We start from the raw sequence: 16,728 nt of genomic DNA on the forward strand, positions 1-16,728 counted from the left end.
CCTGTGATCTCTGTCTCAGAGGCCAACGTTAGACTGTCTTTAAATAGAGTGAACCCTCACAAGGCAGAAGATTCCAATGGAGTATCTGGTAAGGCTCTGAAAACCTGTGCCAACCAAATAGTGGAGTATTCAATGACATTTTCAACCTCTCACCGCTATGGGCAGAAGCTCCCACTTGCTTCAAAAAGGCAACAATTATACCAGTGCCTAAGAAAAATAATGTGGGCTGCCTTGATGACTATCGCCTAGTAGCAGTCTCATCGATGGTGATGAAATGCTTTGAGAGGTTCAGTCATGACTAGACTGAACACCTGCCTCAGCAAGGACCTGGACCCACTGCAATTTGCCTATTGCCACAATAGGTCAAAGGTAGGTGCAATCTCAATGACTTGCCACACGGCTTTAGACCACCTGGACAACTCAAACACCAACGTCAGGATGCTGTTCATTGACTATAGCTCAGCATTTAATACCATCATTCCCACAATAGTGATTGGGAAGTTGTAGAACCTGGGCCTCTGTACCTCCCTCTGCAATTGGATCCTCGGCTTCCTAACTGGAAGACCACGGTCTGTGCAGATTGGCGATAACATATCCGTCTCGCTGATAATCAACACTGGCGCACCTCTGGCGTGTATACTTAGCCCACTGCTCTACTCTCTATATACACGTGACTGTGTGACTAGGCATAGCTCAAATACCATCTAAAAATTTGCTGATGTTACAACCATTGTTGGTAGAATCTCAGGTGGTGACGAGAGGGCGTACAGGAGTGAGATATGCTAACTAGTGGAGTGGTGCTGCAGCAACAACCTGGCACTCAAAGTCAGTAAGATGAAAGAGTTGATTGTGGCCTTCAGGAAGGGTAAGACGAAGGAACACATACCAATCCTCATAGAGGGGTCAGAAGTGGAGAGAGTGAGCAGCTTCAAGTCCCTGGGGGTCAGGGTCTCTGAAGATCTAACCTGGTCCCAACACATCGATGTAGTTATAATGAAGGCAAGACCGTGGCTTTCCTTTATTAGGAGTTTGAAGAGATTTGGCATGTCAACAAATGCACTCAAAAACGTCTATAGTTGTACCATGGAGGACATTCTGAAAGGCTGCATCACTATCTGGTCTGGGGGAGGGGGCTACTGCACAGGACTGAAAGAAGCTGCAGAAGGTTGTAAATCCACTTGGCTCTATCTTGGGTACTAGCCATCTTTAGGGAGCAGTGTCTCAGAAAGGCAACGTCCATTATTAAGGACCTCCAGCACCCAGGACATGCCCTTTTCTCACTGTTATCATCAAGTAGGAGATACAGAAGCCTGAAGGCACACACTCAGCGATTCAGGAACAGCTTCTTCCCCTCTGCTATTCAATTTATGAATCAACGTTGAACCCATGAACACTACCTCACTTTTTTAATATGCAGTATTTGTTTTTGCATGTTTTTAATCTATTCAATATACATTATTGATTTATTATTATGTTTTACTTTATTGTTATTTTTTTCTCTAGATTATGTATTGCATTGAACTGCTGCTCTGAGTTAACAAATTTCATGTCACATGCCGGTGATAATAAATCCCAGAGTCCTGAGAGAGGTTGCTGAAGTGCTAGCAGGTGCATTGGTCATGATCTTTCAAGAACCACTTGACTTTGGCATGGTCCCAGAGGACTGAAAAATTGCAAATGTCACTCCACTCTTTAAGAGGAAGGCAAATGAAAGGAAATTATAGGCCAATTAACCTAACCTCAGTGGTTGGGAAAGTGTTGGAGTCTACAAAGGTACATTTAATGTCAGAGAAATGTATACAATATACATCCTGAAATGCTTTTTCTTCACAACCATCCATGAAAACAGAGGAGTGCCCCAAAGTATGACTGACAGTTAAATGTTAGAACCCCGAAGTCCCCACCCAGCTCCCCCCTCCCTCCTGCGTGTAAGCAAGCGTCAGTAAGCAATAATTCCCCCCTCCCCCCCCCCACCGGCAAAAAAATAGCATCGGCACCCACCACCGAGCACTCAAGCAACAGCAAAGACACAGACTTGCCGTACTCCAAAGACTACATGTTCACCCAGTATTTGACATACCACAGGCTCTCTCTCACTCCCTAATAAGGGAAAAAGAGATGTCTCCTTTTCACAGCGATATGGGAGACATAACAAACAGTTCACTGGTTTACGATGTTAAAAGTCTGTTGCGTTGCTTTTTCTGTGTTCTGTGCCCAAAGATCTCAGGTCTGTGGGCAAGCAGCCAATGACACACCAGTCTGTCAGGACACCGACCTTTGATCCGCCTGTCTCCAGAGCCGAAGGCGTGCCGAACTCTTGGGCCGTGTCCTTGGCATGACGGATAATGGCCAGTTATGAAACCCCAAGACCGGGTCCCATTCCCGCAAAGAACCAAACTCAGCATACAACTCCAGGTCAGGGTCTTCAAAAGAACCCTGAAAGAGAAAAATAGAGATATTAAAGATGGAAATACAGCTGTTTCCGAAGATGCAAGCAGAGGAGTTGCTGTTTAGCGCCATTTTGACTAAGCTTCACCCTTTGAATTAAGGATGAGGTTTTGTGGTACTTGGAGATTAATGATAAAATAAGTCAATGACAACATGCTTTCTGTCAAGGGAAATCTTGCCTGACAAATCAGTTAGAGTTCTTCGAGGAAACAACAAGCAGGGTGGACAATGGAGAGGATTTTTCACTTCGATTTTCAGAAGGCATTTGATAAGGTGTCACACATGAGGCTGCTTAACAAGATAAATCCTATGGCGTTACAGGAAAGATACAGACGTAGATAATGGAATGTCTGACAGACATGAGGCAGCGAGTGGGAATAAAGGGAGCCTTTTCTGGTTGGCTGCCAGTAACTAGTGGTGTTCCTCAAGGTTCAGTATTGGGACCGCTACTTTTCACATTGCTTGTAAATGATTTGGACAATGGAATTGATGGCTTTGTGGCAAAGTTTGCAGATGATATAAAGATAGATGGAGGGGTTAGTAGTGTTGAGGAAGCAATGTGATTGCAGCAGGACCTAGACAAATTGGAAGAATTGGCACAAAAGTGGCAGATGGGATGCAGTGCTAGGAATTGTATGATGTATTTTGGTAAAAGGAACAACAGTCCAGACTGTTATCCAAATGGAGAGAAGGTTCAAACATCAGAAATGCAGCCGGACTTGGGCACCCTCGTGCAAGACTCTCAGAAGGTTAATTTACAGGTTGGTCTTTGGTAAAAAAAGGCAAATGCAATGTTGGCATTCATTTCAAGGGGAATAAAATATAAAAGCAAGGAGATAATGCGGGGGCTTTGTAAGACACTAGTCGGACCACACTTGGAGCTTTTGACCCCATATGTCAGAAAGGATGTATTGTCATTGGAGAGTGTCCAGAGGAGGTTCATGAGGATGATTCCGGGAATGAAGGGGTTACCATATGAGGAGTGTTTGGCAGCTTTGACCCTGTAGTCACTAGAATTTAGAAGAAAGTGGAGGGAGGGGTGGGATCTCAAATTTACAATTTTCTGCAGCATTTTCCGATCCTTTACAGTAGCCACTCCATACTAAGTGGCAATGCAGCCAGTTTATTTATTTTATTTATTGAGATACAGCACAGAGCACTTTGAGCTGCGCTGCCCAGCAATCCCCCAATTGATTTGTTTTTAAACCCTACCTTAATCACGGGCCAATTTACAATAGCTTATTATGCGATGGGTGTTTGGACTGTAGGGAACCCACGTGCACATGGGAATGAACGTATAAACTGCTTATTTGCCCATCCTGTTGGGTGCAGTCTTTCTTTGATTCTATTGTTTCCTTGTATTTACTGTGAATGCCCATAAGACAATGTGTCTCATGATTGTATGTAGTGACACATATGTACTTTGATAATAAATTTACCTTGAACTTTGAATAATTGATCTTCAGCACCCAGCGTCTATTCCATGAAGTCCTGGGGCTTGATGTCCAGAAGCTCCACTTTGGAATCCTTTGACAGCTTTTATTAACTCATTCACAATGGACAATTATAAAATCATTTTTGATAGAGACATTTAAAAAGTTATTTTGAGATGCATATTACTTTACTTTAAAAGCTAGCTTTGAAATTAAAATAGTATCAAATTATTGAAATCATTAAATACAGTCAGATTCATTGTATTTTGCCATATAAAGGAGCTTGGTCTCTGAGTGGTGAACAACTAAACCATCAAACTAGCATGATAAAGTTCAACATAAATTTATCTTAGTTACATGCATTTTACCATATGCTTAGATTAATTTTCAGAATCAGGTTTATTATCTCTGACATGTGAGGTGAAATTTGTTAACTTAGCAGCACTTCAATGCAATACATAATATAGAAGAAAAAAATAAAATAATAATAAATAAGTAAATCAATTACAGTATATGCATATTGAATAGATTAAAAATCATGCAAAAACACAAATACTGTATGTTTTTTTTTAAAAAGTGAGGTAGTGTCCAGGGTTCAATGTCCATTTAGGAATTTGGATGGCAGAGGGGAAGAAGCTGTTCCTGAATAACTGAGTGTGTGCCTTAAGGCTTCTACCTGATGGTAACAGTGAGAAAAGGGCATGCCCTGGGTACTGGAGGTCCTTAATAATGGACGAGACACCGCTCCCTGAAGATATCCTGGGTATTTTGTCGGTCACTACCCAAGATGGAGCTGACTAAATTTACAGCCTTCTACAGCTTCTTTCAGTCCTGTGCGCAGTAGCCCCTCCATACCAGTGATGCAGCCTGTCAGAATGCTCTCCACAGTACACCTATAGAAGTTTTGAGTGTACTTGTTGACCTACTAAATTCCTTCAAACTCCTAATGAAGTATAGATGCTGTCTTGCCTTTATAACTACATCGATGTGTTGGGACCAGGTTAGATCCTCAGAGATGTTGACACCCAGGAACTTGAAGCTACTCACTCTCTCCACTTCTGATCCCTCTGAGGATTGGTATGTGTTTCTTCGTCTTGCCCTTCCTGAAGTCCACAATCAGCTCTTTCATCTTACTGACTTTGCGTGCCAGGTTGTAGTTGCGACACCACTCCACTAGTTGGCATATCTCACTCCTGAGATTCTACCAACAATGGCTGTATCGTCAGCAAATTTATAGATGGTATTTGAGCTATGCTTAGCCACGCAGTCATGTGTATATAGAGAGTGGAGCAGTGGGCTGAACATACACCCCTGAAATGCACCAGTGTGGATCATCAATCCACACAGATTGTGGTCTTCCGGTTAGGAAGTCGAGGGTCCAATTGCAAAGGGAGGTACAGAGACTCCGGTTCTGCAACTTCTCAATCAGGATTGTGGGAATGATGGTATTAAATTCTGAGCTATAGTCGATGAACAGCATCCTGACATAGGTGTTTGTATTGTCCAGGTGGTCTAAAGCCGTGTGATGATCCATTGAGATTGCATCTGCCGTTGACCTATTGTGGCGATAGGCAAATTGCAATGGGTCCAGGTCCTTGCTGAGGCAGGAGTTCAGTCTAGTCATGACCAAACCTCTCAAAGCATTTGTGGGAAAATTTTGTGGGCATTAACAGGATTTTTTTTTTGCCATAAAACTATACATAAACAAAGCTGACAAACAACCATTGTGCAAAAGACAAACCAACTGTGGAAACAAAAATAATACTGAGAACATGAGTTGTAAATGATCCTTGAAAATGCATTTGTAGATTCAGTTTGGAGTAGTGATGAATGAAGTTATCCAGATGGTTGAACTATTCCTGAACATGATGGTTTAGAACCCAAGGCATCTCTACCTCCCTCCTAATGGTAGTAGCAAGAAGAGGGCAGGGCTTGGGTGGTGGGTTTCCTTGAATGCTGTATTCTTGTAGCAGCACTCCATATAAATATAGTCAATGATGGGGAGGGCTTTGCCTATAGACATGCTATATTCACCACTTTCTATAATTTTTTTCGTTCTTGGGCATTGGTGTTTCTGTTACAGGCCGTGATGCATCCAGTTAGGATATTCTTCACTGTGCATCTATAGAAGCTTGTCAAAGATTTTGTTGCCATGTCGAATCTATGCAAATTTCTAAGAAAGTAGAGGCACTGTTATGGCACTTCAACTTTAAACTTTGGCAACAAGGCCAGCTATTTCCGAAGTGCCAATCCACTGTTGTTGCTGAGGCAATAGGAATAGTTCTGAGGAAGGGTCTTTGGCCTGGAACCTGAACTCTTTTCACAGATGCTGCATTTCTAGGATCTTCTACTTGAATAAGAGAAAACCTGCAGATGCTGGAAATCCGAGCAACACACACAAAATGCTGGAGAAATTCAGCAGACCAGGCAGCATCTATGGGGGGAAAAAAGGTAGATGACTTTTCAACTTGAAGTGCAGATTTCTAGTCTCTGCAGCTTTTTTGATTTTTTTTTTAAAGAGATGCTTCTAGACTTATCATCTCCAGTATGGATCCCAGTGCAATCAGACTATCTCAACCTTGGTTTGATTTACCTTTTCCTCTAAAATTGTTAAATTCCTATGATTCTGCATTACTGCTTGGCCTATTTTCCTAATGAAGGATTTGCAGGCATAGAACACTCTGTCCCACATGATGAACCCTTGTTCCAGCATGAAGTATTCCAAATTTACTTTCAGAAAAAGACAATGTTTTCACAAGTGCAGGAAATGTCAGCTTATTTCAGTAGTTCAGTACCTGAAATAGCGAATTTTTGAAGCTTGTTTATTCATCTTAATATTAAGTTCTTTGCCTGACACACATTGCTTTATCATTGAAGAACTGACGAAATATACATTGAGATAATTATAATCAACACAGAACTTGGTGCTTAAGAATTTAAAAGGGCCAATCAACCAATTCTTGTGGCTATGTCCTCAAACTTTTGCTCCTCTCTTTAGAGTATTACAGTAGTTGTTAAACTCTTATTTTATTTTTAAAATTTTTAAGTAAGAGGTTCCATTGGTAGAATTTATAATTGTACTACACAAAGATAACGTCTCTCTAAAGATTAAACAAGATTGGGAGAGAGCTTAATATGACCTTTGTTAATGAAGATTGGTTGCGAGTTCTGAAAATGGTCAATTCTTCTTTGATAATTACTGTTTGATAATAGTGCCAATTACTGTTTAATTCAATTTAAAATTGTTCACTGTTATTATTTAACAAAGGAGAGACTATTCAAAATGTTTCCTAACATAGACAATTATTGCGATAGGTGTAAAACTGAAATAGCCACTTTGTCACATGTTCTGATCATGTTCTTCATTAAAATCTTTTTGGAAATCTTTATTTTCTACAATTTCTAAAGCTCTGAAAATTAATTTACAACCTAATACATTGACTGTTCTACTTGGAAAAGTTCCGCATCATATTCAGGGTATTTCATCTTCAAACCAACATGTAATTGCATTTGTTACATTGTTGGCAAGAAGGGCTATTTTATTGACTTGGAAAGATATCTCTGTCCCTACATTAATTCAATGGTTGTCTCAAGTTATGTTATGTCTTAGGTTGGAAAAAATTAGAAGTAGTTAAACTCTTAAATATACAGATTCTTATTCATTATCAAAATATTCCTGAGAGCCCAGATACACACAACAAGGTTATGTTTATAGCATGGAGCCAAGTTCAGACCCAGCCTATACTTACGGACGCTGATGTCCTGTCCTGGGTTTACAGCCTCAGTCAGGGTGCCTCCTAGAGGAAAGTTCAGATTGATTGGGAGGTGTTACTAGTGAATTGCACACTATTTGGAAATCCTATAGGTAAAACAATGCAGATCAGGCAGCATCTGCGGCGAGAGAAGTTGAGTTAATATATTGGGTTGACTCTATACTGAGAAGTCATTGACCAAAAGCATTAATTCTGCTTCACTTTTCAGTGCTAAGTGTTTAGTGTTCAGATTTTATTTCAGCTTTCAAGAATCTGAATTTTCTGACATGCAGTTGCATTAGCTAATCCCTTTGAAATAGAATAAATTCAATATGCCATCTCATTGCTTAATGATAAACTACAAAGCAGTGGTTCCCAACATTTTTTTATGCTACAGACCCCTATCATTAACAAAGGGATCTGTGGATCCCAGGTTGGGAGCCCTTGCTTTAAAGGTGTTTTTTTTTCCACAGGAATAGAGGAACTTCAATTTCCTCCATGCTTTGGTTTTAAGCCATCATTGGGTGTGAAAGGTCATGAATCTGAAACACTTACCAATTTTTCTGTCTGACGATCCTTTCTAATGTATTGAGTGTTACCAATCTTATTTTCTTTGTAATGGTAGTTGATTTTCCTTGTTGAAAATCAGTCTATAAGTAATGTTACTCCAGTGATATTGTAGTTGTTACACTTCCATTTGTAAATCTGGCCATGTGATTTAGAATTACAATCCACAAAAATTTTGAAAGTCAGGAATAAAGTGTTTATCTTGGCAGCCTTTAGTTACTAGTACTGTAACAAGTCCACTGGGTTGTAACCTTAATGTAGACATATTACTAATGTAGACTGCATAGTATAGCTGTTAAAGCAACAAAAACTGTTTATTACTTTGGAGGTGGGGGGAAAAAAATCAAGGGGAAAAGGCTGTCCATGCAGGGACTTCAACTTCTTCATTGCTAAGACTTGAATGTTCAGCTGCAACAAGGTTTTAATATTTAAAATATGTAGTTACTTTTTATCATTTCCCTTACTTTCATCCGCTTCCCTTTTTCAGGTTTACCAGATGAGAAAGGCAGAGTGCAAATTTTGAATATTCACACAGCAAGAATGCGAGAGCACAACCTGCTGAGTAATGATGTTAATATTGTGGAGCTTGCTCAAGAAACTAAGAATTTCAGTGGTGCTGAATTGGAAGGTCTAGTACGAGCTGCTCAGTCAACTGCAATGAATCGACACATTAAGGTATGCAATAGTGCAAGTCACTCTTAATAAGTCGCTTGTGAGGCTGCACTGGAGTATTGCACACAGTTTTGATCACCCTGTCACAGAAAGGATATTGTCAAGTTGGTGAGGGTGTAGAAGAGGTTTATAAGGATGCTGCCTGGACCTGAAAGCCTGAGTTTTCGGGAGAGGTTGGCCAAGTTGGATCTTTATTCCTCGGAGCATAAGAGAAAGAGGGGTGATCATTCTCATAGAAGTTTATCAAATCATGAGGGGTACCTATAAGGTCATTACCTTTGCCCCAGGGTTGGGGGAGTCCAAAACTTGAGGGTGCAGATGCAAGATGTGCAGCAAGAGGGTTAAGACCATCTAAGGGGTAACTTTTTTTTGTCACTAAGGGCAGTGAGTACCTGGAATGAGCTGCCAGAGGAAGTGGTTGAGGTGGGTAGAATTGCAACATTGAAGAACATTTGGATAGGTCTTGGAAGGTTATGGACTGAACATGGGCAATGCTGTAGTCAGCATGGACCAGTTGGGCTGAAGAGCCTGTTTCCATGCTTTATTAGTCACTGACTCTATTTTGTAGTAGTTTCTTAAACTGCCATAGGTATGTTAATTAACTGTGCAGCAGAATGGAACATTTTTAACCTTTTGGTTCTGGTTGAGAGATTTTTATTATCACTCTGGGCAGAAAATTGACATTTTTGTTGACTTAGAATGTAGCTAAGCAGTTAAGTATGGTTCTTTAACATTTTTAGTTGTGGCAAAACAACTGGTCATTAATTGATGGGTGTGTTTCTAGTATTCTATTTCTTATTTCTCTGGTTATCTATGTAAAATACTTATATATTCGATTATTAACAAGCAAATAGTTCTTGGTTCTCTGTGGATAGTTACTGTTTACTGTATTCTTAAAGCAAATTGCATTTTTGACATTCAGATATATCGCCATCTAAAAAATTGTACTGTTGCTTAAAAATGCTGAATTCTATAACTTGGTCTTCGGTTGTATTATTTTCATCATTATCATTGAAAGCCAAAATACTAAACCTTTTGTTTTTGAACTTAAACCTTTCTGGTGCTGGTGTCAGAAGATTGCCTAGTAGGGTAATGAATGACCTGACTTATGGAAATCTGACCTTAAGACAATTCTCACATGCACTTTTAAAACATTTTTCAAGCTAGTTACAATGCTTCAAGGTAACATTAAGACTGGCTGCAATATACACTGTGGCCACTTTGTTAGTTACCCCTGCACTCCTCGTTAATGCAAATATCTAATCAGGCAATCCTGGCAGCAACTCAGTGTGGAAAAGTATCCAGACACGGTCAAGAGGTTCAGTTGCTGTTCAAACCAAACATCAGAATGGGGAAGAAATGTGATCTAAGTGACTTTGACCATGGAATGATTGTTGATGCCAGATGGGGTGGTTTAAGTATCTGGGAAATTGCTGATCTCCTGGGATTTCCACACACAACAGTCTCTGGAGTTTACAGAGAATAATGAGGGAAAAACAAAAAAAAATCCAGTGATTGGCAGTGTTGTGGGCAAAAACGCCTTGTTAATGAGAGAGATCAGAGGAGAATGACCAGACTGGCTCAAGATGACAGTCGCTTAAATTACCGTGCGTTACAACTGTGGTGTGCAGACAAGCATCTCTAAGTGCACAACACATTGAACCTTGAAGTGGATGGGCTACAGCAAGCATACAGTGGCCACTTTATTAGATACAGGAGGTACGTAATAAAGTGGCCACTGAGTGTATATTCCATTAATTTGTTTTGGTTAGTGTAAGGCTGAACATTTGATGCAGTAAAAGAATTACAGAATGTGTACATAGAGCAATACAGTATGGATTACTATTTTTTTTTTTAAATGCCAACTTCTGAATTGCAGAGAAATAAGCTTATGGACTCAAGAATTGATTCCTTTGTCTGTACTTGCTTTGTACCATAGTCACCTTCCATGATGAGTAGACCTCTCTTGCCTGGTCAGTAGGACCTTTTCTGCCAGCATGATTTATTTGATGTTGTAGCTAGCAATAAAAGCAGGCAGCCTCTCGGGGCAAACTCAGGCTGACATGAAGGATGAAGCATTCCATGGCCTCAGTTCCCACTGCTGCTTTCTCCCTATCATCCCTTTCCCCCTCCCCTTTCTGCCATCTGCAATACACTATGGTATCCTATTATTTCTCCTCCCTGTACAACACAAAACTGCAAACCTCAAATCTCTAAAATTCTTGGGTCATGCTTCCTAACAGGCAAAGTTAGCATCCAAATCTTGGGATATTGAAGAGACAATAAATTTGGAATAGTGAACCCAAGATAAGATCTTTAACTTGATCACAAAAAAATAAATCTCAGGGTTGTATATGGTGACATACATGTACTTTGATAATAAATCTACATTGAAGTTTGAACTTGAATTTTTGCTGGCTGTCCAACTTTGTTGCACTGTATGTGGATTTAGTGTTGCTGTTTTAGTGTTTTAGTTTTTAGTTAGTTTTAGTGTTGTAGTGTGGATTTAAGTATGCAGTTCCATTCTCTCCACATTGCAGTCATCTTGTGAAGAGGTTGCAAAATTTCCCCACACATGAGAATTGGAGGATTGAGTACCTGGCTACACATTTGACCGTTAGCTAACAAGATATTGGAATTCCACTGACAGTGCTTTGGGACTATATCTCCATAACTCCATTCCATCTCAGCCGTAACAAGTGCATGGTGCAAAGCATTTCCTTGTTTCTATCATGGCCAGCGACTGATATTTTCTGTGTTTGCACTATAAGTTTACGCGCCTATTCTCATCATGCAGAGGTATAGTCCTGCTTATCTGGCATTCCTGAACTTTAGTAGCTCACATCCTAAGAGATGCAACCTTTGCCCCTTAAACTTAGTGGTGGCTTGACTGCTAGTTCAAAGTGATCAGCAGTAATATGTGGATCCAAAGGTGAATGTGAAGCTGGCAGAAAATCCTTTATTTTCTCCTCTTCTATAGCTCTTCTATTTTTCCCCATTGAGTATCATCTGAATTAGTAACTCGAAGTAAATGTAGGTTCAGGTATATTTCCTCCTTATCTAAATAGCATTAGCTATGTCTGGATGTTTTCCTGAGAATGTAGATGCTGTAGATTAGTTTCATTGTTGTTTGTTTTCAGTTCTTTCTGCTTGCCCTCAGGACTCAACTTCCATCTTTTCCTCACTCTACTGTGTATTCCTCTTCTCTGCTTCCCAACTCAATCAACTGTAATGTTATCCTGCTTTCACTCATTGCACCTAGCAAATTTCTCTGATGTTCTGACCAATGTGGTTGAATTCCAGGTGAGGCTCTATTTGTACATCTTCAGTTAATTCTGTTGTGTACACAAATGGTTGTCCGCAAACAAGACTGCTCTATTTGGCTGCCCTTTTGAGCAGGTTGGTGTACTAACATTTTTGACCACCACTTGAAAGACAGTTTTTTAACCGAATGTTGGCAAAGTGGCTAAAAGTTGCTAAGGCTAGAAAAGCAATAGTTTATTGCTCCAAAGAAAAATGTCTTTTCTTTCATCCTTCCCTGAAGTTTGCATTGTTGCTGTATAGTTACATTAAAGTTCTGCAGTTCCCTCATTTCTGGGCAAATTGTCAGGGTTCATGGGGTAACTCCAAGATTTCAGTGCAACTGTGGCTTAGTCACATCTTTCAGACATATCCCCCTTGAGGCTACAGCACATATTTTATTTATCTATCTGTTTATTTATTTGAGATGCAGGGTGGAACAAGCCCTTCAGCCCTTTGCAATACACCACCCAGCAAACCCTGCTTTAACCCTAGCATTATCACGAGACAATTTACATCTTTGAACTACGGGAGGAAACTGGACCACCTGGAAAAAAATCTAAGCATTCCATGGGGAGGATGTATAAATTCCTACAGACGTTGGCAGAATTGAACTCTAAGCTCTGATGCCTGAGCTGTAATAATATCATGCTAACCACTCTGCTACCATGGCACTGCAATATATCCTAACTTTAAGTCCCATTTAGCGGGTATAGACGAGCCAGTAGAAGGTAGAAGCTGTTTGTTGCAGCTCAAGATTTTTTGGTTGATGCTGTAAAGTCTGCTTACCATGTGTGTTTCCCATGACACACCCCTTTCTAAAGAGGAGCATGGCAGTTCTCCCTAGTGTCCTGGCCAGTATTTAGCAAACTAGTCATTTATTTCACTGTTTTGTGGTGCCTTGTACACAAGTTAAGTTTGCACATTTCCTACATCAAAATAGTGACTTTCTTTTAAAAGTATTTCCCTGGCTGTAAACTGCTTGTGAACATCCGGTTTGCAAAAACTGCTAAATACAATACAGTTTCTTTCAAAGTAACCTTAATGAGTGTTTCGGGCCACATGTTGTAAATGAGACTATTACCAAACATATAAAGCTCCAATAATTCCTCAATGTAAATGGTAAATATACAACTGGTTGCTTTGATCTTTAAAAAGCATTCAGATAAAGTGACAGCAATGTATTCCTGTAGACGCTTCTTGTGGAGTAATTAAATGGCTCTGTCAATCCTTAATACTTTAACAACAATACCCCAGGATTTACTAATAGGTCTCAGTAATGGTTTTAATGCAGGCAAGCAAGAAGTGAAGTTAGTGGCCAAGTCTCAGTGGGAGAGTTAAGAGAGGTGACAAAGATCATATTTGGGTCAAAGTAAATTTATTATCAAAGTATATATATGTCACCATATACAACCCTAAGATTCATTTTCTTGTGGACAGATTCAATAAATACACAGAATAATAACCATAACAGAATCAATTAAAGACTGCACTAACTTGGGCATAAAACTAGTGTGCTAAAGGCAACCAACTGTGCAAATACAAAACGAAAAAGAAATGAGCAATAGTTATTGAGAACCTGAGAGATGGAGTCCTTGAAAGTGAGTCCACAGATAGTGTGAACATTTCAATGATGGGACCAGTGAAGTTATCCCATGTGGTTCAAGAGCCTGATGGGTGAGAGATAATAACTGTTCCTGAACCGAGTGGTGTGATTCCTGAGGCTCCTGCATCACTTTCCTGATGGCAATAGCGAGAAGAGAGCATGTCCTGGTGTATTTTGAAAGTGAGAGAGTGAGTGTATAGATTCATGGCTGATGATGATAAGTGTATTCAGTCAATTGAGAATAGTTAGCAATGCTAATTAAGCATATTTTATGCTTGTAGCCTTTGGCTCAGTGGAAGATGTTCATGGAATCCTGACGACATGATAACTGAAGTAACAAAGGGTTGGGTTACAGAAAACAACTGAAGGAACTCAGCAAGTTAGGCAGCATCTATGAAGGGAATAAATGGTTGATGTTTTGGGCTGAGACCCTGGGCTTATTACAAGATTGCTTAATACAGTTATCTGCTGCTTTTGGCTTTTGTATCATTGCTTTCACATACCTGCAATATTACCAGCAGTTTAGGCAGTTGTCAGCTGCTAATCAAAGCTACTGTATATATCTGCTTTCCCACTGCTTTTGATTTAAATTAGTCTTGAAGTTGCAAGGTTTTCAACAAAGATGTAATAGGAAAAGTGAAAGTGGATCCCAGTAAAATGTAGAAATGTTAGGAAGGGATTGTAAACGTTTTGCCTGAAGGGTGGGATTTTAATGAAGTTGTATATGGTGTTCTGCTGGACTCCAAAAACACGTGGTCAAGTAAGGAGTCAGATGTACTTCACATCAGCTTCACCTGAACATTTTCAGCTTACCCAGTGCTACCTCATTCACTCTATAAGTATTGACAGTTTTGATTGGACAAAACATAAAGGCTGTTCTTGATTTCTTCATAGTCTGAATATTCTTTGTAAAGTTGTTGTTTTTCAAATTGCAGTCACAATATCCTTTAAAATTATTTTTTAATTGTTTAAATTCTTTTGCACAATTTTTAAATATCTTTGATCATGGATATTTTAAAAATGTTCAAGTTCATAGACAGTGGTGAGCTACTCTAGTCTGGACATCAGGATTCATCATGAGGCCAAGTTGATAATCACAGACCATCCATCTGCTTTCTGAAACAACCCACTGATATTAATTAAAATTAACCAAACTCTTGATGCACTCAACTATTTAAACCCTGCCATACCAAAATAGCCCCATTTATTCTTGTCACAAACGAGAGAGAATCTGCAGGTGCTGGAAATCCAGGCAACACACATACAAAATACTGGAAGAACTCAGCAGGCCAGGCAACATCTGTGGAAAAGAATAGAGCCGACGTTTTGGGCTGAGACTGGAGGAAAAACAGACTGAAGAGTAGATTTAAAAGGTGGGGGAAGAGAGAAACCTGAGGACAAGGGATGAAATAGAGCTGGAAAGTTGATTGATGAAAGAGATACAGGGCTGGAGAAGGGGGAGTCTGATTGAAGAGGACAATGCCATGGAAGAAAGAAAAGGAGGGAGGTGCACCCGAGGGAGGTGATGGGCGGGCAAGGCGATAAGGTGAGAGAGGGAAGAGGGAATGCTGCCTGACTTGCTGGTTCCTCCACCATTTTGTGTGTTGCCTATTTATTCTTTCTTTTATCCCTGTTCACTGATTGACAATGCCTACTATTCCATGGGATAGAAAATTATCAGGATTAACCTTTTGTAATGATTTCTTTGTGGCATCAAGAAAACTTTGTATCTGATTTTCCCCATATCTTCCCTGTTAATTGAATTCTGAAACTTTAATTGGATTTGTCAAACAAGATTTTCTTTTGATGTAACCAAGCTTATGCTGCTTAATCATATTGGTTTTCCCCTCTATCATATAACTGCTAGCATGTCATTAATTAAAATTTTACAGTTCTCTCTCTCTACCCCTGACTAGTCTGCCTTGCCTTGTTTCTTTCTGCTATTGAAAGAGAATTTGTTTGATAGCTCATAAGGTTATGCTGATGGTTTCGAGATCCTTGAATTCTAAAATATCAAACTAGATATCAAATAGGCATGAAGCACTTTATGGGCTATCAGCTTTGCACTGAGAGTCAACCACCTGCTTACATTAAACCTACAATAATCCAATAATCATCAACAGAGCGCACGTGCACACAAGGGCAACTTCGTGATCAATTCTGCACATCCTGCATGTTTTTCAGACATGAAGGGAAAGCAAAACATTTGGAGGAAACCATGCAGGCATGAGAACATATAAATTCCATGCAAAGAGCGTGTGTGTGTGGTACTTGATGGGTTTGTGTCCCATTCATGTTGCAAGTTGCTCATTCTCATTTGAGCCTTGGTTTTTGGGGTTTCTGCTACGTTCTTTGTGTCTTACTGTGAAGACAGATACAAAATAGTTTTAATCTCCCTGTTAGATGTTAATTTCTGTCCTCTGCAATATAATTTATTTGTCTTCAAGTGCCCTACAGTTATTTTCACTCATCTCTTCACAGGGAGTTGCAAACCTTTGTAAACCTGTTTCATTCTATTTTGTTTATGCTCTCTATCTTGAATATTTTGGTCAACCTTGTCTGAATTTTATATCACTCCTATATCTCAAACTTGCTGCTATTTTTGGCTATATTTTAAACCTTATTCTGCTGTGTGATTCTTTATTTAATACAATGTTGGAGGCCACTGTGTTTACTGAAAAGGATTACACCACAAGTGACTACTCCTAATTTAAAATAGAAATATATTTTGTCATAAAGTAAAGTTTTTTGCTTGGCACCAGTATGCCTGTATTTTGCAATGTGTAATAAAACTTAATGCTTCGTTTTAGGACTATGGGTTTGCAGTAATTGGCATTTTCTGGATTGATGCATTTTTATCAAGAAGGAATCTTGCAGCTATGTGTTTGCCTCTTACCTATAAAATGTGGCAATGAGGGCCAAATTATTATGAATGTATTCAGTCAGCTCC

The 16,728-nt window shown here is 39.6% G+C and overlaps 1 protein-coding gene across 1 annotated transcript in view; it reads left to right on the top strand.

Annotated features, from left to right (window-relative positions):
- Positions 1–16,728, top strand: part of LOC140741048 (vesicle-fusing ATPase) — a 270,286-nt gene that overhangs the window by 130,797 nt on the left and 122,761 nt on the right. Inside the window, exon 12 of the mRNA XM_073070710.1 lies at positions 8,688–8,875. Coding sequence (XP_072926811.1) covers positions 8,688–8,875 — 188 coding nt within the window. The remainder of the gene's footprint in view (positions 1–8,687; positions 8,876–16,728) is intronic.

This window comes from Hemitrygon akajei, chromosome 18 (genome assembly GCF_048418815.1).
Source record: "Hemitrygon akajei chromosome 18, sHemAka1.3, whole genome shotgun sequence".
Taxonomy (NCBI): domain Eukaryota; kingdom Metazoa; phylum Chordata; class Chondrichthyes; order Myliobatiformes; family Dasyatidae; genus Hemitrygon; species Hemitrygon akajei.